This window comes from Mus caroli, unplaced genomic scaffold, assembly GCF_978045245.1.
Source record: "Mus caroli unplaced genomic scaffold, Mus_caroli_1 scaffold_2, whole genome shotgun sequence".
Lineage (NCBI taxonomy): Eukaryota > Metazoa > Chordata > Mammalia > Rodentia > Muridae > Mus > Mus caroli.
Window position 1 is genome coordinate 122529039 of NW_028227257.1, and position 25226 is coordinate 122554264.

The window sequence follows — 25226 nt, forward strand, 5'->3', positions numbered from 1 at the left end:
AGGACATTGTGTCAAGATGTGGCCGTTCCCTGCCTGGGAGTGGTGGCACACACCTTTAATTCCAGCACTTGGGAGGCAGAGGCAGGCAGATTTCTGACTTCCAGGCCAGCCTGGTCTGGAGAGTGAGTTCCAGGACAGCCAGGTCTACACAGAGAAGCCCTGTATCAAACACAAACAAACAAATGAGCAAGATGTAGCTGTTCCCTCCCACCCCCATCAGAGAGTATGATGGTAGCTATTGTATTTAAATTGCTTTTTTATTTATATGTTCATTGCTTAAAATAGCCTATTTACTAATCCATAATGGAAGGTATTTTATAATCTGATTTAGTTTGAACTTTTGTGTCACTGATAACCCAAACAAATGAGTAGCAGGAGTGCTTCCCCGCTGCCTTAATATTCACTTTTAGTCAGAGAGCTACACAGAACTGTTAAAAAGGGGGAGGCTAGGGGCACCCTCTTCTGTATAGAGAAACCTGTTTGGTGGACCTAGAAGATTATAGACTTAAATCTATGCAAAATAACCAGTCACTTAAGAGGCACACTGAAGAACTCTTGAGACTCCCAACAATTCTATAAATACTGGACAAGGAAAAGGACTTTTAACATTATGGTAGCCAGACATTTTATTAATTCTTGCCACCTGTTGGATTTGTGAGGACTAATTACATCTCTCCAAAATTCATTCATTTAGCATTAGTTTTATTTGTTTTCCTTAGCTCTCGTTTTATACTACTTGATTTTTGAGTAGTTTCTTACCATCCTGTTGGTTTCTTTTGGCTTTTTCAATAGTATATTTTAGATTTTAATTTTTTTTCTTTTAAAAAAATCACCCTTGGAGCCTGGCGTGATGGCACATGCTTTTAATCCCAGCACTTGGGAGGCAGAGGCAGGCAGATTTCTGAGTTCGAGGTCAGCCTGGTCTACAAAGTGAGTTCCAGGACAACCAGGGCTATACAGAGAAACCTTGTCTCGAAAAACCAAAAAAAAAAAAAAAAAAAAAAAATTACCCTTGGATTTTTTTCCCCTATGAACATTTAATTTAACGAAAGACAAAGTTAGAGAGGGATCCTAACACATCACATTGAACTGAATGCCTCACCGTCAGTCACTTGCAGATGGCATCTGAGGCTTAGTTTGTCTGTCTGTTTTACTATTTTTAAAGTCATAATCTCCCCTTGGCCTCTCGTGAAGCACTGGGGTGGAAAGTAGAAGCAGTGTTTTTTCCCCAGAGTCTCAAAGCGTACAGATGGCTATCTGCAGAAGTGAAGCCCTCCATCAAGTACACCCTATGCCCTTCATATCCATGCCCGTGTGTAGACACATACACGCCTCTAGATGAATGATAAGGGAATGATGTACAAACCACAATGGCAAGAGCAACGTTTTAAAAACATAAATTCCTTAGTGGTGGTTATAATGAACAGAATTAAAGACAGCTGAAACAAGTACCTGAAAATATGTGAGTTAGCTGTGAAATACAAGGAAATGCTAATAATGAAAACAGATTAAGAAAATCTGAGCACACAATAGGGTGAGATGGACAATGCTTGCAAATACACCTTTTAAAAATACCTTTCACAAGGATGGAGCCTTCAGATGGAGCCTTCTGACTTAACTGAAAGTTCCCACTCTTGTTAACCTCTCCCCCCGGTCCCCCTCTGTGTGTGTGTGTGGGGGGGGTACATTCATACATTCAATAATTTAGGCACAAAACCAGATTATTGCAAACCATTCAAATTGCTGTAGGTATCCCATAATTAGTCCTTATAAATCAAAAGCTGAAACTTATTACGAGCCAAGATGATAATTTTAGGTCTGAGCCCTTCTGCCTGAGATTCCAGGTATGACTGACAAAAGAACACAGAGCAATTGCTACATATAAAATCTGTGGATGACTACACCTTTCCGATACGTATAGTGACTGGTGGTTGAATTCTTAACACTGAGGCATCCCAGAAAATTGTGCAATTGTTGGCATTTGGTGACTGGCAATTGAGTAACCCAGACTTCTGTGGAACTTGTCCTGTATGCATTAATTTCTCCTGTGTATTTTCCATGTGTGCTTTTATCCCCACATCATTTTTATTTATCTGTACCAACTGCATGGATTCACTATTTTTTTTATTTGCTTATGAATGACAATTGCAGGAAGTTGGCATTTAGACACCATGGCTTATTGGCAGAAAAGATGGCCCCTCATTAAGATCACTTGTGCTCTTGTAGAAGAGCTATATTCAATTTCCCATGCGCTTATGGACGCTTACAACAGGTAGCCCTTAATTTGGTAACCTCTTCTGACCTTGCGGACATCCGTCACCACATAGCATGTGTGTGTGTGTGTGTGTGTGTGTGTGTGTGTGTGTGTAACAAAACCTTTTAAAAATATAATTAGGAGCAAAAGTTATGTCTTGAGTCCTTGGAACAGTGTTTAAGAAAGGACTAATTCATAGCTAACATCTATTAAATATTTCTTTAACAAACCTACAACATTGTTAGAAATTGACCGCAGTCCTTACAACTAAGGTCTTCCCTTTTGCTGACCCCCTCTCTTTATAAGAGTCTGGCTCGACCCTGGAAGCTTATGCTTATATGACTTTTCCCAAAATGTGCAGAAGAGTGAGCGTTAAGTTATAGCATTATGAAGTTTCTTCCCTTTCTTGGCAGGAAATCTTACTATATTCTTCCAAAACTATTGTGAAATAAACCATAATCGAAATTGAGGTTTGGAGTCCCTCCCTCACCTTTCCTAATCTATTTTTTTATTCTCTAACCTATTTGTGCGTGGGTGGTGGTGTTGAGAACTGAGTGAGTGTCACTGAGTGTGTACGTGCATGCAGTGCTGTGCGTGCAGAAGTCAGAGGACAAACTGCAGCCGGTTCTCCCCTCTCACCAATCAAACCTGGGTGGTATCTTTACCCACTGAGCCATCTTGCCAGCCATCTTCAATAATATTTTTATATGTAAGCTCATTCTTTACAGATTTTCTTAGCCTACAAAGAGTAACACACTGAACCGTTATAAACAGAAGCATTTCATCAGTGTTTAAAAAAATATGGGCTGCATGGTTTTCGTATTATTTTATGTAGGTGTTTCAGTGTGGTTATAAATTGCTAATTTTGAGAAGTAGACATAAATGCAACTTAGGTGTAAAGCCCTTGCGGGACGTTTGAGGTCTGCGACATGGTATGAACCCCCACCCCCCTAGTATCTTACTATTTGAGCTTTTCCTCATCTTCTCAACAGAATGTCTGGAGTCCCTGTTCTCTCAGACTCTCCTTTGCTGTTAAAAGAGAATGGACATTATTAATCTTATCTAAAAGGGCTTCCAGGATAACAAGAAAGAACAACGTCCTTTGTAATGCAGAGCAGTTGCACACATGTCTTAAAGACCTTGCTTTTTATATTTTTCAGCTCGCGTTGGCCAGATCAAGCTCTTTAGGTGATTTTTCCTGGTCTCAAAGGTAAAGAGATTCATTTTTTCCCTTTCCTTAACATTCTTCCCTTCCCCTTCCCTTCCCCTTCCCTCCCCTTCCCTTCCCCTCCCTTCCCTTCTCCTTCCCTTCCCTTTCTCTGCCTGAGATAAGTGCAACACACACACACACACACACACACACACACACATTCACTCACTCACACATTGCTAACCTATACTACAATTGTAGAAATGAAAGTTAATTTTCATTGTAACAGTTATTGTTAATATTAAATATATGCTAAATACTATATTTTAATATCTATGCACTTTATTTATTTTTACTTACAGGAAGGTTGTTACTGTGGAAAAGCAGGACAATGGAACATTTGGATTTGAAATTCAGGTGGGCAGTTTTAAAACATTTTAGATTTATTTCCAAAGGAAAAACAGGCACTAATTCCATCATGATATTTGTAAGGAACAATGAAGTCAGGGTAGGGTTAGCATGGCCATGGAGACTAGATTTTATTTAGTGTGTGGTTGTTTGTTCAGTGTGTTGAGTATTATGGGGAGAAAAAATGTTGGAGCATATATTTCTCTAGAGATGCAGCTTGCTCCTTATGCATCACTCTGGTCTTCCTTAAGGAGAACTCCAAACAAAGGTGCTTGATATTTCTGGATCTTAAATAAGAAAGCAAAAGGCATTTACAGAAGTTTATTTTCATATAATCATATTCTTGTATTGTACGTAAATCAGATTCTAAATACTTGAGTTGGGCATGGTGGTTCACAGCTTTAATCCCAGCAGCACTTGGGAGGCAGAGACAGGGAGTTCCAGGCTAGCAAAGACTACACTATGAGACCCTGTTTCAAAATAAATAAATAAATAAATAAATAAATAAATAAATAAATACTTGCCAGATGGTATATCTGTGTATATAGACTCCAATAATGTTACAATTGAGACCAGTTTTTTTTGGAGGGGGTATAGTGAGAAATTTATAGCACACACAGACACACACCATAATAACAGTTTATTACTTGAAAACCATTGGTGAAAATTAGTACTGGTCTTCATAGGTTTCAATGTAGCTGTCCAAGAATATCTGTTGCCTGTCTTTTCATATTATATTTGAGAAGGTGGAGAATAGAGTCACGTGGACTGTAGTCTAATTGAGTGGAGCAACTTAAGTCTCATTTCCCCCACATTGTTTCTGCATTTCTTTCCCACGTGCTTTGCATAATCGTATTCTTATGCTGTATGTCAGAGTTTAGGTCTTCGTCAATGAATGCTGCTTTCAGAAAACTTGGCTATGATAGCAACCCCATGAAAGGGAACTTGGTTGTATTTTAAGAGCAGGAGCAGGAAGCTGCAGCTTTAAATGTGTTTCATGAGTAAAGAAACAACATGGAATGAACGGGGAAGTAGTGGGGACAGAGGTTTCTGCTTTCTGAGCTCCATTCCTCTAAAATGTGGTGCAGTCTATAATTTACCATAAAATCATTGGGACATAATTTTCTACCAAAAACATGTGCTAAATCTATCAGATTTTAGAAGTACAGCCCCCTCACAAGAGAGCCATTTGACTTTCTCTGAAGATAATTGTATGTCCACTCCAGCCTCTTCAAGGTTGCCTAGAGGTAGTAACTGCATGCCTATCACTGATAGCTTCTCTTTCTCCCTCACCACAAGTGTGTGTGTGTGTGTGTGTGTGTAAAATCAAAGTGAAAAATCATCTTTACTGGAGGACAGATCACAGAACCATGAAACCTTAGGAACTCAGAGAGACATGGTGGCTTCACCTCTGAGCTACAGCGCCTATATGTCATCTCAGAAGTCGATACTTCACAGGGACGCTCGAGACAATTTCTTTCTGAGCCAACAGAACACAAGGATGGGAGATGTGGGTGGGCGATATTGTCATATTATTTGACCAAGTATTCTTTTCTGTGCCTTCATGGCTTCTGGTTTCCCCTTTTTAACTCTAACCCCCAAATTCACAGCTGCTCTGCAATGTGCATGTGCACATAAATCAGAGTGCTTCTTCTGTTCGGTGCTCACTTTGATACCCAGGCATAGGAGGTGGGTTTTCCTGTTGATGTGGCTTGCTATAACAGTGACTTCTAAAAGGTTTATCAATCAGTTTTCAGCTCTTATGGCACATAAATTAAATTGGCTTCTATTTCTACAAGGAGCTGAGCTCTGGTCTGAGGCAGGAAATTATCACAAAAGGTTTTTGATTCAGGTGGAACACATGTGATAGGCCACTTAAAGTTCCTCTTCCTTTCAAATAGAAGATTCTAAATGTACTACATCTGAGTAGAAATCAGCATTTAACAGAAGCCAGTGACTAGCTCTGGGAATATCTGTGTGTGACTGATCATCGTGTCTCAGGTGTGGATTCCTCTAGAAGAAAGCAGCACTCGGATGTAGCTCAGCTTTTAGCAGTCAGATTTGAAAGGATAACTCAAAACACTGTTTTTTTTTCAGAGCTACAAAATTGTTATACAGAGCAAATGTTTCCCTAGTGTTTTTATACACTTCGAAGTAAAAACTAAAAACACCAATAGAACTCACTGAATTATTTGTGTCAAACTGAGACATCTGGGGAAGCATCTCTCTCTCTCTCTCTCTCTCTCTCTCTCTCTCTCTCTCTCTCATTTAGTTGGATGATTGAAGAACTGGTGAGAATTCAGGGCAGGAGGGGTCTGTGTGCTCAGAAGTGAAACTGACTGAGTCAATTAGAACAAACCTAGGTCAGATTGTCATTATTTGCAGAACTCTGATTTAATATAATTACTGTTGGCCCATCTCCCTGCTGGGTATTTTCTATCTCATACTCTCTCCCCCAATGCCTGTTTTAGCCTGGAACACCCACAAGGATCGTTTTCTTCCACTTGGCTATGGTTGTTTCATCCCTTTGAGAACTAAGACTCTTAATTTTTTTTTCTTAATAAATGCACAGTGAAATCATCAGGTGGTCTCTTAGGCTTGTAAACAGAACATCTGGAGACACTCACATCCCACTTTCATTCTCATACAAGATGTTTTATGAATGGAGTTGGCTGTCGATGATCTGGTGGGATTGCAAAATTGGTAATTTCCATTCAGTGTATGTCGAGAAAAGCGTTTCCAAAGTTGTCCTTTGCCCTACCTATTATGCCATGGTTTTAGGTTTTGGCCAATATTTGTTGACCTTTTGGAAAAGTTACTATGTATCCACTTATATTTTATAGACCTACAGAGTCCAGAACCAGAACATCTGTTCCGCAGAAGTGTGCACTATGATCTGCAAAGTGCAGGAAGACAGCCCCGCTCACTGTGCTGGCCTGCAAGTTGGTAATGTAGCTCTGCTCATACTAGACGTCATTAAATACCCCAAACCTCTTTGATAGCGAAGGTTAGGAAGCAGTTGCTGCTTTGGATTTTCTTGAGTGACACTGTGGTTTGGGAATGTGCTTGTTTTGCCTCATTTCCATGTTGGGGGGATTGTTTACGTAGCTAATAAAACATTCATTTCTCTGGGCATCCCACAGGTGACATCTTTGCAAATGTCAATGGTGTGAGCACAGAAGGCTTTACTCACAAACAAGTGGTTGACCTGATCCGATCATCAGGAAATCTGCTAACGTAAATATCCACTTAGTTGCTGTGGGGTTTCAAAGATGTTTTGGTGTCTGGGAATACCTGACAAGTGGGTGGCTTGTCTGGTTTTGTAGACATTATTTGTCTGTGGTGCACAAGAATGCAGCATACACAGCGGTGGGGTATGGACATTTTTATTGGCCCCTTTGTTTCCCAAGGTTTCATGAGTCAACATCTGAAGTTGACTTCAGACACACTAGACAAAAGTCCTTGTGGGAGGGATATCAATTGCTAATGTATTTTTAATGTCAATTCAATAAAACTGGCACACATTTCTTTGGACCAAGAGAAATTGGTCCTGTTCTCACAGTTCATGAAATCTTTGAGCCACAACGTTTTTTTCCCCTCTCTCATATGCCTCAAACTTCTTGATTTTTTTCCTCTGTTATTGTTTTATAAGAGATAATGAAATGTTCCCACCTTGGAACATATATAGTCATAGACACTAATGTTCAATTTATTAGAAGGTCTTCCCAGCTACTCAAAGGGTTTAATCTTTGAGACTGATCTTAACAATCTCAAGAAAGTATATCTACAAACACACCCATTATTATCCACAAAGTCATAACTATCTAACAAAATAGACACCATTGGATTTCTTTCACTGTGTACTAAGGACCCAACAGGACCTTAATAATCAGTTGTAGGGCAATTCATTATTGCATAAAAAATCATATGTACTGAGCAAATATTAAGTTTTAATCTAAGGAGGCAACAAAAAACACTGTAGAACTCTAAAAATCATAGAAGATTTCTAAGAAAAGTCTGAAATTTCAAAAATTACAGTTACTGATAACCACTATAGGAAAGGTAGATAGTGTCACGAGGGAGTCCACTGAGGAAGACAGTAGCTAGTTGAGCTGAGATTTTCAAAGTGTTCCATTCACTCTGAGGAAGTACTGTTGGAGCTGAGACCAGAGGGAAGGAATGGTCATTTGAACTCCTCGTGGGAACATGGAGGTAAAGAAAAATATCGTTGAGCCCTGGAAATGGATTTGGCATATTCTAAGGGTGAACTGAACCAGGCTTATGGATTAGCGAGACTGTATGAGTGGTGAAGTCACCGTTGGCCAAGCATCAGATTATGAGATACATTGCTGTTCCAGGGTGTTTGGATTTAGTTCAGAGTTGGGTGGTTTCAACATTACCTAATTAATTTTTCTTCACAGGCTCTTTGTCAGTCCAGGTTTATTCTTTTACATAGATGAAGTGCCTGGGGCTAAAGAGAGGTTAGTTGAATTCAGCCCGGTAGTGAGTGACGTTGGGACCCAGTCTTCTGAGGATGTATGTCAGGACTGGCTTTTACCAGTTACAGCTGTGCATAGTGAACTGCCAGTAGAATCTACTAGAGTCTTTCTTCATGGGTACTTCAAAGGAAGTGTTGGGTGGGTGATTGAAATGAGGCAGATTTTAAATGCCCTTTGAGGTTTAAGGGGTAAAAGTTAGGAAAGCTTTGTCTCAAAGAAACCATGTTAAATCCAAGAGAAAACACTATTGGTTAGTGTCAGAAAAATATATCCCATGTAAATGAAGCAAGAAGACCATGTGTCAATAAGGGTAGAAATGGTCCTTAGAAACCCACAGCGGGGTAAAATATGACACAAGGTGACAAAATACTGAAGGGTGTCCCATCTCAACACTTGTGCACATCATTGCTTAGACAGATTAGAACACCACCATAAGTCTTATCTTCTTAGTGAGGCTATTGTCCAAAACTAACATCATCTCAATCAGAAATCACACAGCATTTGCTGTACTGTCATCTTATTATGTTGGGTCTGAGACTGGAAGAAAAGAGAAAATGTGATTTCACATTTAGAACTCCAACCATATCTTTAAATTTTCTCATGCTTTCATAAATATAACTATAATTTAGTTGTCAAAAAGACTTAGAACAAATACTTTGAAATGTTTAAGAGTATGATTTCCAAGGTGAAATTAACTACCCTCCTCAGGTGGAAGATTTGTAGTCAAAACAATGCTCAAAACAAACCGACTCCCGAGAGAATAAACCTTCTATTTTTAGAAAACTATGATGTAGAAAGAGAAGAACATTGTTAAATCAGTTATTCTAGATGGCCATTTGTAAACTAAACTATTTCATTTGATGAAATGGCCATACATTATTGCAGAAAATCTTCCCTGTTTCAAGAAATAACACATCGAGTTCACTGTTGCTAAAATCCTGTGCACTGTTTGTTTTTTATTGACATTCCACCTGGCTCATAGTAGATGCCCAGTGAATGTTTATCAAATAACTGAGATTGTTGAGCCTGTCCAGGCAAGAGTAGATTCTGGTGGATAGCAACATAGTGTCTTGGTGCCATAGTGCCATTAGCACACAGTGCCTTCTAGAAAATGAGCTATGGTTTATAACTAGCCAGGATCTTTCCCTCCACACTTTGCCAGGCTTCTTTCCCCCTTTCTTTTTCCCCACTGTTGTTCAGAAATTTGGCTTAGGTCCAGATACTCAAGTATCCACACTCCATAGTCAAGAGCCTCAGAAAGGGTGACATGTATGCTGTATTTCTGGTATAGACTACTCTCCACTTGCAAGGCTTCTTAAGGATGGTACCTCTTTGAAGGATAGCTCTGTTGTTTACCCCACCTTTCCCTTCTCTTCAAACAGGATAGAGACTCTTAATGGAACAATGATTCACAGGAGAGCAGAACTTGAAGCAAAACTGCAGACTTTAAAGGTAACTTGACTTAACACAGCACGTCAGTTTTCATCCATGAATGTGTGAGTAGAATAATGATCTATCTTGAAAACTGAGATAGCCCTTGAAGGGGAAATGTCAGGATGCATCTAAGCTACCGACGGGTCAAGGACCACACAATTACCTTTGAAGGAATATCTAAGACTGTGAAAATGTGTAAATCACCCTCTTCCTTCCCCATTCAGAGTCTATGGGGCTCAGAAAGCCAGCGGGAAGGCATATTACCTGAAGAACTAGTCATTGATGCACCTGTGATCACTCTTCATTTACATTTTGTTGAAGGAGCAAAACAGAGGAAGAGGTAGCATTGAGTGCTGCAGAGAGCTGGTGGGCCCACACTTCTGCTTTCCCAGTCTCCTTTGCCTCTTTTCCTTTTGCGCCATTCTGAAAATGGACTATCTACCACTAACACTGGCTGTCCTTGAATCCTCTTTCATGGGCAAACACATTACTACCTTGAAAGGGAGGGAAAAGGTCACAAGGGACAGTGCCTGAAGCACAGGATGAATTCTCTGGCATGCCTCTTCGAAGGTTTTCAAAAATTCAGTTCTCTGTGTTGGTGAGCCTTCCAGGCTATGAGCTCCAGACACTTCTGGAGTGAGTTTGAAGGTGCTCGGACTCCTCCTAGTTTCCAGTACTGTCCCCTGCAGGACAATGGAGCTGCCAGCTACTTGGGATAGCTTGACTACAGGCAAGCAACTTACTTGTATTTGGTAACACAAGTTACCAAATTCATTACTTTTTCTCATGAAGTACACTCATTAAATTACTGATTTCAAGGGGACAATTCACTGTATTTACATTTTATCAAGAACCTTTCCCTCCTACCATATTTATTCACTAGCAAGCCTCACTAAGATTACCTTTGATACTTTTGACATATTCATGCCCATTCCCCATGATTTTTAAGTTCTATTTAAAATAAAATTATTAAGAATCCCTTCTACCCAGACTTTGATAGGAATTAAAGTTTGTTTATAAGTGAGAACAGTTGAAATCTTTGTGGCTCTCATTTGAATATGCTTTCATTTTTATTTAGCCCTTCATATACTCTAGAATAATTTTCTTTGTGTGTTTTCGAATACATTCTCTAGCAAAAGAAGGATAATCCTTTTTATTTTAAGTTTTGCCTTTTAGCTCAGTTATTCATCTAATTTACTTTTCTTCTCTTATAGCATTGGCTAGGATCTTCAGTCTATTGTAAACTGTTGTATTACTCATGATTTAAAGGACTGCTTCTGAAATTTATATAAAATTTCAATATCTATATTCTCTTCTAGAATATAAGTAGGTCCTTAGTATACTTTGAATGTCTACTTAAGAACTCATCTTCCCGACTCTTATTTACTATAGAGCATTTCATCAATTAAAACATATATAACAAGAGATGTTATTATGAACAACAAGAAACAAAAACATATACTAATGTGGTCCACTGATGTGTGCGCATTGCCCCTTCATTCAACTCTCCTCTGTGGGCCTTTGTCATTCCTGTATAATATTTCATTAAATAATGATAACTAAATCTTTCCAGAATAGTCCTTATATTTCTTTGCTACTTTTGAAGAACTGTCTTCTAGGTAATTGAAAGTATTTTGGTTTATGGGATCCAAGGTTTGTTTCCCTACTTTTGTGGAGACCTTTTATTTATTTGTTTATAAAAGAGCTTCTAAATATGGGTCAGTTGTCAGTCATCTACATTAAAACATTTTTCCTAAAAATTTAGTTTTTTCCTTTTTCATACTGAAGTCTTTAATTCATCCAGAGATATTTTTGCCATATACTGTAAAGTATGGGATAATTTGAATTTTGTCCATGCGCACAGGCAATTCTCCCAATATAATTTCTTTTGTGCTTTGCCTTTCTCCGCACCTGACTTGCTGTGAAACTTCTATTTTAACGAAGTCTCCATGTAATTCCATATTTGCTCTCAGACTCTCTAATATGGCCATTTTGATTTTTATCTCCAACTCAGTTTGCAATAGAGAGTGATACCTAACTGAGCAATGTTCTTAGTCTGTTGATCATCTGTCAAATTGTCAAGTTCCATGAGTAAATGCAAGAGGTTTGATTGACATTTCATTTTATATAGATAACTCAGTACCTCAGGTATTAAATATTACATGGTATTTCATTTTCTTGTTGCTAGATTTTCTTAACCTTTTTGCTGTTGTTCTTTTCATCTTTCACAAAATCTGATAATTTACACATACAGGTCATATGGGTTTTTTTCTGTTGTATTGTCCTTTGTACTTTAGCATTTTATTATAGTTTTTTCTAGAGAAATACATTTTATGGTTTGAGAATAGATATTCATAGATTGTTTGTATGCTGTTGATAATAGTCAAGCACTTTGTTAAACCACATAATATCTACCAAGTTGTTTGTATGTTATTTGGTGTGCTCTACAAGGATAATAACTGGACAAAATGGATTTAGTTCCCTTCTCTGCTGGGCCGTCTTGATGAGGGTTGTGCTTAAGGTGAGGGGAATAATCTTGGCATCCTTACTTTGTCCTTTAGTGGGTCTTTAGGCTCTTTCACTTTCTGAGGCACTGCCAGACTGAGTTCCAGAGTGGTTGTACCATCTTGCAATCCCACCAACAATGGAGGAGTGTTCCTCTTTCTCCACATCCTCACCAGCATTTGCTGTCACCTGAGTTTTTGATCTTAGCCATTCTGATTGGTGTGAGGTGGAATCTCGGTGTCATTTTGATTTGCATTGCTCTGATGACTAAGGACTTTGAACATTTCTTTAATGGACATATGAGATTCTTCTGTTCTGAATTCTCTGTTTAGCTCTGTACCCTAGTTTTTAATTGCTTTATTTATTTATTTATTTATTTATTTGAGTTTAACTTCTTGAGTTCTTTATGTACTTTGGATATTAGCCCTCTGTCAGATGCAGGGTTAGTAAGGGTTTTTTCCCCCAGTTTTGCCCATTTTGTCCCATTGAGTGTCTTTGCCTTACAGAAGCTTTTCACTTTCATGAGGTTCCATTTATCAGTTGTTGATCTTAGAGCCTGGGCTTTTGGTGTTCTGTTCAGAAACTATGAGTTCAAGGCTTTTTCCTACTTTCTTTTCTATTTGATTCAGTATATCTGATTTTATGTTGAAGTCCTTGACCCACTTGGACTTGAGTTTTGTGCAAGGTGATTAAATATGGGTCTATTTTCATCCGTCTACATACAGACCAGCAGTTAGACCAGTACCATTTGTTGAAGATGCTTTCTTTTTTAATACTGTATGTTTTTGACTTCTTTGTCAAAGATCAAGTGTCCATAGGTGAGTGAAAATAGCCTTGAATGACCTACATTTTTTGTTTCTAAGGCTCCCTTTTAGGTTTAGTGTTAAGTATATGACATGAGCTGGGTTGTTCCTCTTTTTAAAACTCTGGTAGAATTTTTGTAATGCCAGCTGAATCATCAGGACTTGGGGTTCTTTCTGGGGGGAATATTTTCCAACCATGGCTTTAGTTTCTTTATTATTAGTAAAGCTACTCAGATGTCTTTCTGGAGCAGTTTTAGTAAGTTCTGTGTTTGTCAATAAAGTATTGTAATTTTCAAATATATTTATATAATTGCCTGATTGCCTGTAAAACTTCCATTCTTAACCTTTAATCCCTTCTATAGCTGTCATTTTAATCCTCGTTTTAACTTATTCTTTTCATGCTTTCTTTTTACCTTCTTGGTAAGTACTTAATCCCTCAGGGCAGAAATGACTGGGTCTGGACTAAAGGCAGCTTGATTTCCCTTTTGCATGATGACATTTATTTTGCATCCTATATATGTGAGCATTCTATTCACAAAAGATGCAAAGACTGTGCAGAGCCCCAATCTCTTTGTTGGAGGAATTTTGTCCCTTCTGACTACAGGATTTCCTTTATCTTGGCCTATGCTTCAGCTGCTCAGCACAGATAGTGAACTAGTTAAAAGAGCTACTTTTAAATGTATCTCTGTTACTTGATAGGCCTATTCTATACTTTGAGAAGTATTTCATTTCAATGAAATTTTATTTTCTAACCTATCACAAAGTTATGAAAATTAGATGACATATTATCCGTAAGAGCAAAATAAAAAGATTAAGTGCTGGGATAATTGCTATTTGTCTTATGTAGAATGAAAATCCTGGAGCCATACCTGGAACCAATTCACCACGTTACAGCTTAGGGTTGTTTAAGGAAGCCGTTCATTGCGTACTCATTCAACAATATTCAATCATTCTTTCAGCTGCCATGCAGGCGTCCATATGTCATGTCCAGTGTCAGTGTGGTATCATGAAGCCAGATACACATACGCTTTTAACTCTCATGTGATATAGAACATTTAGATGTGACTAAATGTTTAACAACCCTGAATGAAACAGGCAAAAAGTCTCAGATTTTAAACAGTCACTTTGTTACCTCTGCTCTTTACACTGAAGTTTCCTTAGTATAAGTCATATCACACTTAGGTGACTAGGCTAGACTAGAAAATCAGGGATCATAAAACCTTCAGTCACAAATGTGAACTATTTGAAAAGCTCTGTCCATGAATTTTTGAAAGCCAAATTCAGAAAGATAATATTTTTTGTCTTTGTGTCTTTAGTTTTGACCAACAACTTACCTTTTTCCTTTACTCTGTTCTCCTGGAGGAGATAAGTATCTTTAGCAAAGAAGAAATGTGTAGGTCCATATGCGAGCTCTTGCTAGTCCTGTGTTTCACAGGCTTCTGTTCTTGGTTTTCCCATAACTATAAAGTTATAGGAGAATAAGAGGAGTCACTGATGCAGCCACCCATCCTATAACTACTCTATTACAGTTCAGGAAAACAAAAACAAAACCAAAGCAAAATAACAACAACCAAAAAAAAAAAAAAACCACCCAGAAAAACAAAACACCAACAACTAAAAAATGAGCTGAGCTAAGCTTTTCCCTGCTTTCATTGTTTGATTGAATATTGGCAGCCACAGAAAGGCTTCAGATACTGCTGTGAGTGTCCTAAGTGTTCTGTAGGATAAGGAATGATCCCCACTTCTCAGACTCATTCAATGATGTTCTTGAGATTTTATTTTCTTCCCCTTCTTCCATTTTCTTCCATTAAATGCACATAAAGAGAATTGCTCCTTTTCCAACTAGGCCATCTTTCTTATGAATAAATGTCCTTGGCAAGCCTGAGCTGTGGCCACATGGTGGCCTTGCTACCGGGACCTAAAATAGCAAAGGCAAGGTGAAGCAGGGGGCAGGAAGCCGGAAGGAGAGCGAACATAGAACACCTGCCTTTCCAGATGGCTTCTTCTCACTTGGCTTTGACTTCCATTGACTTGGCTAGCCTGTGGGCTGGACCAGGCCAGGCCTTCTGTGCTGAGTGATTGTTCTTATAGTCAATTCTTTCTCATGCTGGTCACATTCTTTTCGTTTGTCACATTCTTTTCGTTTGCTACAGTAGCCAAGGGAAGAAGCAGTTTTGAAGTCAAGGGATGAACTGGAGGTACAGCTCAGTTGGTAGAGTGCTTGCTTGACATGCATCATGTCTTGGGATTGCTCCTCAGAACCTCATAAATGACACGGTGGAGCATGTACCTGAGAATTGGAAGTGGGAGAATCCAAAGTCCAGTATCATCTTCAACTGCAGAGTGAGACCAAGAGTCTGGCTTAGCCTGAGCTACATAAGAGGGCATTTCAAAGTAAGCAAAGAAACAAAGTTAGGACACTTAAGTATTTTCTAGATAGATGTCAAATAAAATTTTGTTTCGGAGCCCAGACTTATTGATTGGTGATATTTACTACACATTTACAAATTTCTAGTTACTGGTCCAAAATTTTTCATCTGGTAACTTATCTAGTCCTAAAACTCTAGGGTTTCTATCCAACACTATCTGTATCACTCATGTACAAAGTGCTTACAGCCAGGAAACACTTTCAAACATAAAACAACATGAACTTCATCAGTTTTCTTCTTTTTCAAGAGAAGACTTGTGGGTCCGTGAGAAATCAGTATTCCTAATATCCTCTATAATTCAACCTAAGTCTCTGGAGAAGAGGAGTGGGGCTGTCAGGGCTGTCAGTCTCCCCTGACTTGCCCACTTGGATTTCCTAAGACTCAGAACCTTTCCCCCTTATCTTTCTCACAGCAAACCTTGAAGAAAAAATGGGTGGAACTCAGGTCTCTGCACTTACAGGAACAGCGCCTGTTGCATGGTAAGCTCAATTTCCTGCCAGGAAACCACATTCTCGTCACACCCTCTCAGCATTTCTGCCTCCAAATATTTTCAGACTATCACTATTAGAGTAAAAGTTTGCTTAGCACCAGTGAAGGCTACTGGTCTGTGTTTTGCTGGGATGAATACTGGAGTGACTGTGCTTGGCACAGGCTGAGTCATGCTACACTCTCTTTTCTATACACACTACATATGCCTTTGAAAACATGCATGGACTTGGGAATTACACATTTGAAAGAGGTAACCAAAGATTGCAGAGGAGCCAGAGGAAACATTGCCTGCCATTTGTACCCCATCAGCCAATGAGTTATATTCCTGAAAATGATTCTGGCTGGAGCTATTTCAACGGAAATGGCTGTGTATTTTATAGGTAGAGCATCAACCATTTTCCAAATTCCGTTAGTTATATATGCAGAGAATCTCAGGACCAAGTCAGACAGACAAGATTATTATGTTAAGATGCATTTGTACTCTCTTGTTTTGAAGCAAGGAGTTGAATCTAGTTGTTAGTTTGCTCTTTTTGTTGTATCACTTGAGGTCAGTCGAGTCAGTGTCCTGCTATATGGCCCTGCCTATTCTGATGCTCACTAAGTAGTCCAAGGGAAACTTCTTACACCTTAGCCTCCCAAGCACTGAAATGTCAGGCATGTACCACCATAGCTGGCAGGAGGGAACACTATGTACAATTAATTTACTGGAGTCATTAGCTGTGTGGGCTGGAATGTAGGTTATTTCATCTAACCTCTATTTAGAAATTGGAATATTTGTTCAAATGGTAACTACTTGGCAGAAAAAAATTCAACTTAAAAATAATTTAAAATTGAGTCATAAAACCATTAAAAACTGTACAAATTCATGACTGTCATCACACACACACACACACACACACATATCATATATGTGTGTGTGTGTGTGTATGATGTGATGTGGTCAAAATAAATTTGCTCCTCAGATATTTATTTATTTATCTATTTATTTACTTTGGTGGTAAAATTTTTACAATATCTTCCTTTTAGATTTTAGAAGTCACAGTAGACTTGTGACCTGTAGTCACCCTACCATGTAACACACCACACTCTTATCTAATTGTAACCAGTGCCCGTGGATTAAGGTTTCAGGAAACCTCTCCCCTTGCTACACAGCCTATGGTAACCACCATTCTATCCCCAATAACCATCAGAACATCGCTAGATTCCGCCCGTAATGAGATGACACCATATTTGTGTTCTTGTGCTTTTTTCATTTAACACTTCCATGTTCATACATGCCATCACAAATATGAATTTTTTTCTTTTTGTTGTGGGTGAATGGAATTCCACTACGCATCTGCAGTAGTTTCTTCCCACATTCATCAGTTAACAGATATCTTTGCAGATCCCATGTTTTGGCTACTGTGAATGAGTTGAGCATGCAAGCACAGGTTTTGTTGAAACACCAATCCTGTTTCCTATGGATATCCATACACTAGTGACAGTACTGGGTTTTATGGTGGTTTCCTGTTTGTTTTTTTGTGGAGCCTCTGTACTGTTTTCCATGGCAGCTGAACTGTGTGAGGTTATTTTTCTCCATCACCACTGATTTTTTTTATCTTGTGTCTATTCGGTGTAAGCATCTTACAGGGGTGAGATGACTCTCATCGTGTTTTTATTTGTGCTTCTCAGTTGATTAATGATGCCACATATTTTTCATATACCTTTTGGCCAATTTCATGTCTTCTTCTGACAAATATGTACCCCAAAGTCTATTCAACATTGTATCTTATAGTCTTTTATTTTTTTCTGTCTTCTAAAGTTCCTTTATAGTCTTAATTATTATTTAGGCATTGATTAACAGTTTAGAGACTTGGTTTTCACTTTATACTAGACAAGTTTGAAACACACACACACACACACACAGAGAGAGAGAGAAAGAGAGAGAGAGAGAGAGAGAGAGAGAGAGAGATTCTTGAAACCTTATTCAACTTCCTGCTTTTCATAGACGTGGAGTGTTTCAGAAGCCTTTGCTGAACTACTGAAGGTTTCTGAACAGCCCAGCATACAGTTTTCACATGGACAGGAATAGTCTTAAGTAGATCTAATATCAGGAGCTACATTGGTGCACATTTTTTGAGGGACTAGAGGTGTTCGTTCATCTGCTTTTCCCTAGAACTAGAGGAAGTACTCAGGACACGAGGGTCTATAAAGCAATTGCTCTTCTATCTGGATTTATCAGCAGCGAAAGACAAAACAACCCAGTTGTAGCAGAAAGGAAGCATTTTGTAGACTGACTGTGCTTGGCTTCATAGATCAAATGGAGGCAGAATAGTCTCTCTCTACATTGTCAACCAAAGTCACAGGAGAGCAGAGTAAAGAGAACTAACACAGGATGCCTTTTGGAGGACTTGGCACCCTGTACCTTTTTTTATTTTAAAATAGACTCACATTCTCAGTTATGGTTTTCTGAGCACACTAGCTGTCCAAGCAATGAGAAACAGGTGGGCAGGAGAGAATGTGACTCACACTTCCGTTTGGGGAACCCATTTGTGGGTTATCAAGCACTGACAGGAAAACTTGGCCAAGCAGCTAGAATTCTGAGGACAGAGATGCTTTCTAAGCACAGCACCATCCTAAAACATTCAGCCATTCTAAGAGGAAATTTGGGATATTGAGACTGGAAGGTACAATTGGTTCCATAAACCTTTTATAAGCACATGTTCTGGTTTGTAGCTGTTTTCCCAATATAAGTTAGATAGCTTTATAATAAACTTATGATTCTTTATAGAGAGAGATCATAAGAACCAGAGAACTTTCTGAGCATTTATTTTGACCTCCCTTCTGTGAGCATTTTCATAAAAGTTTCCGGGGTTACACAATTTAAGAAATTAGCCCTTGGAGGTTCACAAAGTCACACTGTCTCAGTGTCATTTGCATTGAACTGATTTCAAGTCAAGCACACTCCACTCTGCCACTAAGACAAGTCAGCTTACAAAAAATAAAAGTTTTATTTGATTCAGTGTTCAAAGGTCTCAGTCCATAATAAACTGGCTTGGGCCTGTGATAGTACATCATGGCAGACACACTCAGCAGACTAAACCTGCTGTTAGTGGCTAGAGAGTGAGGGAAAAACGGAGCAAGAAACAGAAATTTTAATCCAAGACTGTGTTCCCAGTGACCTACATTTTCCAGGGAGGTAGCAACTTTTAAAATTTTCACCATCTCCCAGTAACATCTCCATGCAAGCCTCCTGGAGTACATTCTAGATCCAAGCTATGGGCATGAATTATCTTGCTTAAATGTATTCTAAGTTATAATTTTCATGACCTTCTTATAGCTAGTCCATGGATGCTAGCTTGGTTAACCCTCCTAACTTTATTTGTGCAAGTGAAAACTTGGGCCAGAGTCTATGTCCTTCCTCTCTTGAGTTCTTTAAAGTTGGGTGTGCTTTCTTGTAGGGACTGCTAGTTGAATTCAATAGACTCTTCTCTGTATTGTAGGAGACACAGCAAACTCCCCAAATTTGGAAAACATGGACCTCGATGAGTCGACCTTGTTTGGAAATCTGCTGGGGCCGAGTCCAGCCCTCCTGGACCGGCACCGACTATCCAGTGAGAGCAGTTGTAAGAGCTGGCTGAGCTCCCTCACAGTGGACAGTGAGGATGGCTACCGGAGCAGTATGTCTGAGGACTCCATCCGGGGTACCTTCAGCCGACAGACCAGCACCGACGATGAGTGCTTTCACTCTAAGGATGGAGACGAGATTCTGAGGAATGCTTCTTCCAGGAGAAACCGGAGCATCAGTGTCACTAGTAGTGGGTCCTTTTCTCCCTTGTGGGAGAGCAATTACTCAAGTGTGTTTGGGACCCTGCCCCGGAAAAGCAGACGGGGAAGTGTCCGGAAACAAATTTTGAAATTCATCCCTGGCCTTCATCGCGCAGTGGAAGAGGAGGAGAGTCGCTTTTGATGGGCTGCTGCAGACCTTTTGAATTGGCTTGTTTCACAATCCTCTCTCTACCCGCCAAGATGAACTCCTGGCTTAGTGGGAAAGTACAGATAGACTGTGAAGTTCACATCCCATTTCACAGTAGCAGTGACCTTTAAGTTCTTATATTGTTATTTTGGGGTCTTATATCAGAGGGTTGTTTTTGTTTGTTTGTTTGTTTGTTTTTCAATCAGTAGTGTTCAACTTCTAAGCAGACATCAGGAGAGGGAAGTAATAGGTTAAATAATATAAGAATATGTCTGCTCATTCTAATGCTGGCCAGGAAAGTACAAAAATGTTTATTATACTGACCATGCATGTAAAAGGTGGAGAATTCTTAGATCAAGTATGAATATAGACTGAAAGAATATAATTATTGGGTTGCTTTTAATATGTTAATTTGATAGACTACAAAACCTCCTATTTGCTTCATTTACTCTGTAGCCTCTGGGGGGAGCTTGCCCAAGAGAGAATTAAAATTGTTTTCAAACCATTAAAGGATCATAAAACATAGGACCATAAGTATCTTCTCACTTCAGCAGTGACAGTGAGGCAGGAGAGATGCCCAGTATTGGTGCAGAGGAGAGCTCTTGGTGCTGGGATCCTATGCCACTCCCCACTCCATCTCTAAACAAAGTGAGTGAGACTCTCATTATTTTCGCCCATCTCAATTTTTATTTTCTGCCTGAACATTCATGCCAAGGCCAGAAATCTCAGGATCAAATCTATAGATCTGTGATTGTATTTTGCTGCAAATGTCTAAAATTCTAAAAATGAGAATGGGGAAGGAACATTTCTTCTGTATGTTTATCTCCTGCTACACGTCATTAAACATTCCACATAGGTATCACCTCAGCTCCCAGTTCCTTGTTAGCCGTGCTTGTATTGTACTCTCACCTGTCAATCATGCTCTATGTTATTTCAACATCCATTAAACTCTTTGTTCTGGTGATACAGCTGTTCATTACCTGTATGCTCAAGTAAATAACCATGTGATAAAGACTTAGGTTGATTCTAAGCACACTCTCTTCCTCTCTCTCTCTCTCTCTCTCTCTCTCTCTCTCTCTCTGTGTGTGTGTGTGTTTGTGTGTCTTCAACAGAGCTGATACATTTAAGTGAATTTCTAGTTGGTCTATAGAAAGCAATTTTGATTTTTAAAAAGTGAGGTAAAGTCTGTAGGATAATAAGTAGTAAAAGATATCTAGGTGGGACCTGCTGCCTATAAACTCTTTGAACTAAGACACATGTTTTTTTCGTGTGTGTTATTCGGCACACTTCTCACGTATACTTGCAGTACTGTCTCCCAAATATGGAGTGTCAGGCAGCCTAAAAGCACCTTAGAACAACTGGAGACAGGATACAAAAAAAAAAAAAAAAAAAAAAAGAAAGAAAGAAAGAAGGAAAGATAGAGGGGAGGGGAGGAAGGAGAGCGAGAGAGAGAGAGCGAGAGCGAGAGCGCGCGCGAGAGATCAGGGTTGCAGAGCCTGTGGTCATGGCTTGTCAGTGTTGTCCTGGCTAGAAGTGAAAGCCATTTCTTCTTGGATGTAGCCAATACTCTTGGCTTCTTTAGGAATCGTTACTCTTTTGCTGGTTCTGGTGGAGTTATATTAGAACAACTGGAGCTTTCTCATCAGGGTTGTGCATGATACAGGGACTTAAAATGTCTGAAACTCAACTCTCACCAAAAAAATCAACAGTGGCTTTTGAGTTGTCTCAGATGAATAGTAATGGCACAGATTCATGTGGGAGTAAAACTAACAAGCTTTATTGTGGGAAGATGGGGAAAGGTGACAAATCAAAGGGGAAACTCCTGAAAACAGGAGAGGTTCCCAAGAATGAAAAAGTCCTGAAAAATGCCTTTTCTAGAAGTGTTTTTGTTTTTATTTTTGTTTATGGGATTTACAACAGAAATTGACAAAGACTGAGATCATTTCTATTGAGATGGGTCAGTTCTCTAGGGTATCATGGCCCATGCTAATAGAGGAACAAAACACTACGAGCATATCCTTCTGCTTCAATCACGGGAATGATCACGCCCTGTTTGCACGCTGCCCACTCTATCCAGAGTACTTGCAGAGTTCCAGCTTTGTTCATCTCTGAGTTCTGTTAGTTAGCTACTGGCCTTGACTTCTGTCTGTTAGCTGATAGCCCTCTCGTCGTTGATATCTTAGTTCTATTGCCAGCTGTTAATTAAATTGTGGTTTCTATATGATCAGTTTGCACTTTAATCATTTCAGAGGGAAAACTCAATCAAAGCTACAAAGGTGTAGCTGCGGCTGTCCTAATTTATTGCTTCATGTTTAGGTCTTTGCTTATGGGGCAGTCTCCTTTCTGAATTAGATGGATGCGTCTTATTAGAAGATGTACTTACCTACAATTTAGTTTGTCACAGTTGAATCACAAGCAAGACTATAGGGAAGGACAACTGCCTTGTTTATGTTCCTGTAGTGCTGCAACCTTCAAGGGATTGACCTGACTCGGACACTGGAATGATGTAACAACAGACATAGGAACAGAAAAGCTGGATAGAGTAGGTCATGTGCTTTGATGAAGATGTACCAGCATCCAGAAAACTCAGTATGCTTGTGACATAGCCTAACAAAGGTGTGGGTTAGCTAATCTTGTTAAGAGGTCTCTTTGTAGGGGAACAGTCTAACGCTGCAGGTATCCCAGAGGAGAAAGCCATATCTGATACTTTCACACACTGTCACCATCTATATTCTGACTAGGGGAAGGCCTTGCCATTTCTGTGTGTCTGAGACACTGGGGTCTTTTGACATGGTAGCACTCATGTCAACATACTCATCTCTAGACTTTATCCATTCCCCAGGACATTGGCTGTCGGGCCTGCTAGTCCTGACCTTGCTAGCCAGTCTATGTTCCTTGTGTCTAGTCAATGTGCTTGTTTCATATTCAACTCCCTGCTCTCTCCATCTTTCTTGTCATTTTTGACCACATTGTTTTAACCCCAACCTTTTTCTTTTTAAGCCCAGTGTCTGTATTGACCTTCCCCTTTGTGATCAACAAGGAATCTTCACCATGAGCCCCTTTCCCTTCCTACCTGCAGAGTGATAGCAACAACCTCAGCTCGGTGAACTTCCCACTGTAATACTTTTAATTCACCTGCCAGAAAATATTAAAATATAAATTGTTGAGCTAATAGGGAAATATTTCATGGTCTCTGGAGAGTAGGACACCAACCATTTAGGGTGATTCTTTTCTTAGCTTTCATTAGCAAGCTTTCAAATACAGTACATAAGTACTTAGATTGTACAACACATTACATTTTCCTTACAATACATTAATTAATTGCAATACATTAATGTTTCTTTAAGAGTTTGTAAAACAGTTACCACTGAGCTAGCACAGCATTTTCTCTTCTTCTTTTTAGGACTATCATGCTAAAGATCAGCTTACATGAATACAGCCTCTTGATCTCCGCCCATGACGTATGGGGAAGAGATGTGCATTTATATGGGTCAAAGTTTCCCGAAAGTGAGAACCTGTTGCAGAGCCACTTCAGATCATCTGAGAAAGCAGAGCATAGGTCACCGGCTTCTCTTGCAAACTTCTGTTAGTAAATGTCAAATGCAAAGTGGGGACAAGGAAGGGATGGAGCCAGTATCAAGCTCATTTGTGTTGAGAAGAATTAGCATCAAAAGGTAGACCCATGTTCTTGGGGTTGGAGGAGAGGAAGCAAAACTGGTTAACTAGGGCACAGGAAGGAAGGCTATGCCATATGCTTCGTGTTCACAAGCAGTTTAATGTAAATGTATGGGAATTTCACACCATGTTTTAGTCTGTGTCTGACCTGAGTGGGACCTTAGAAGAAGCTCCTGTGGCACTGTGGCTCACTTGGATGTAATTTATGGGGAAAATACCTTAAAAGCCATTTTACATTTTTTTTTGAATTCTGAAGTTGTCAGGTATGTAATTTTGGTTCATTGCACGAACTGACAAATCGTTATGAATCTACTGTTTTCTAGAACGGTGTCTGATAAACCAATTCTGAATCATGTCGATTCTGAACTGCATAATCACTGAGCTCAAAGACTAAGGCACGAAACAAGTAGGAGAGAAAAGAGTTTTCTCTTTTAGATTTTGATACTTTATGTGTCTGAGTGCTGTACCTGCATCCGTGAGGCAGTGCTGGCAGAGATCAGAATGCATCAGAGTCCTATAGAACAAGAGTTACAGATGGTTGTTAGCCTCGGCGTAGATGGTAGGAACTGAGCCTGGTCCTCTGCAATGGCATAGCCACTGAGCCATCCCTCCAGTCCCAGGAAACAGTTTTAAAAAAATTAACAACTTTAACTCAAAACATTCTACTTTTAATACTTTTATATCTTATGTGCATGACACAAATGGTAACAGAAACATCAAGTTGACTCAAAGAGACTGAACTTAAATCTAGTTTATGTGCACTCTTGATGAAATGTGTTTCTGCATGTAGACAAAGTGGAGTGACTAATATGTTACTAGACTGAGCCCTTCAGGTTACAAACATGGTTGCTTGCTGTCTACTTGCATACAGAATTGTGGACTCCCAAATGAAAGTATTTATGTTCTGAAATAAAGAATGCTTTTCTTGGCTATCAGCACTTCCTTCTCTTTTGTCTTGTCCTTCCCTATTAGAAGTGAAAAGTTTCTTTTCTTTGTCTTTCTCTCTCTCTCTCTTTCTTTTTTCTTTTCTTTCTTCCTTCCTTTCTTTCTTTTTGCCTTTTTTATTGGATATTTTATTTATTTACATTTCAAATGTTATCCCCATTCCTGATTCCCCCCTAGAAATCCCCTATCCCATGTCCCCTCGTCCTGTTTCTATGAGAGTGTGCCCCCACCCATCCACCCACTGCTGCCTCCCGGCCCTCACATTCCCAGATGTCCTTCAACAGAGGAATGGATACAGAAAATGTGTTACATTTACACAATGGAGTACTACTCAGCTATTAAAAACAATGAATTTTTGAAATTCTTAGGCAAATGGACGGAGCTAGAAAATATCATCTTGAGTGAGGTAACCCAATCACAAAAGAACACACATGGTATGCACTCACTGACAAGTGGATATTAGCCCAAAAGCTCGGAATACCCAAGATACAATTCACAGGCAACATGAAGCTCAAGAAGAAGAAAGTCCAAAGTGTAGGTGCTTTGGTCCTACTTAGACAGGATAACAAAATACAGGAGCAAATATGGAGACAAAGTGTAGAGCAGAGACTGAAGGAAAGGCCATCCAGAGACTGCCCCATCTTAGGATCCATCCTATATACAGTCATTAAATGCAGACA

At 39.3% G+C, this 25226-nt stretch overlaps 1 protein-coding gene across 1 annotated transcript in view; it reads left to right on the forward strand.

Annotated features, from left to right (window-relative positions):
* Cytip (cytohesin 1 interacting protein) overlaps nucleotides 1-21337 on the forward strand; it is a 66022-nt gene extending 44685 nt beyond the window's left edge. Inside the window, exons 3-9 of the mRNA XM_021152841.3 lie at nucleotides 3415-3464; nucleotides 3767-3821; nucleotides 6656-6758; nucleotides 6956-7049; nucleotides 9694-9763; nucleotides 15895-15961; nucleotides 19454-21337. Coding sequence (XP_021008500.1) covers nucleotides 3415-3464; nucleotides 3767-3821; nucleotides 6656-6758; nucleotides 6956-7049; nucleotides 9694-9763; nucleotides 15895-15961; nucleotides 19454-19920 — 906 coding nt within the window. The 3' untranslated portion in view covers nucleotides 19921-21337. The remainder of the gene's footprint in view (nucleotides 1-3414; nucleotides 3465-3766; nucleotides 3822-6655; nucleotides 6759-6955; nucleotides 7050-9693; nucleotides 9764-15894; nucleotides 15962-19453) is intronic.
* Nucleotides 21338-25226: the final 3889 nt, after the last annotated feature.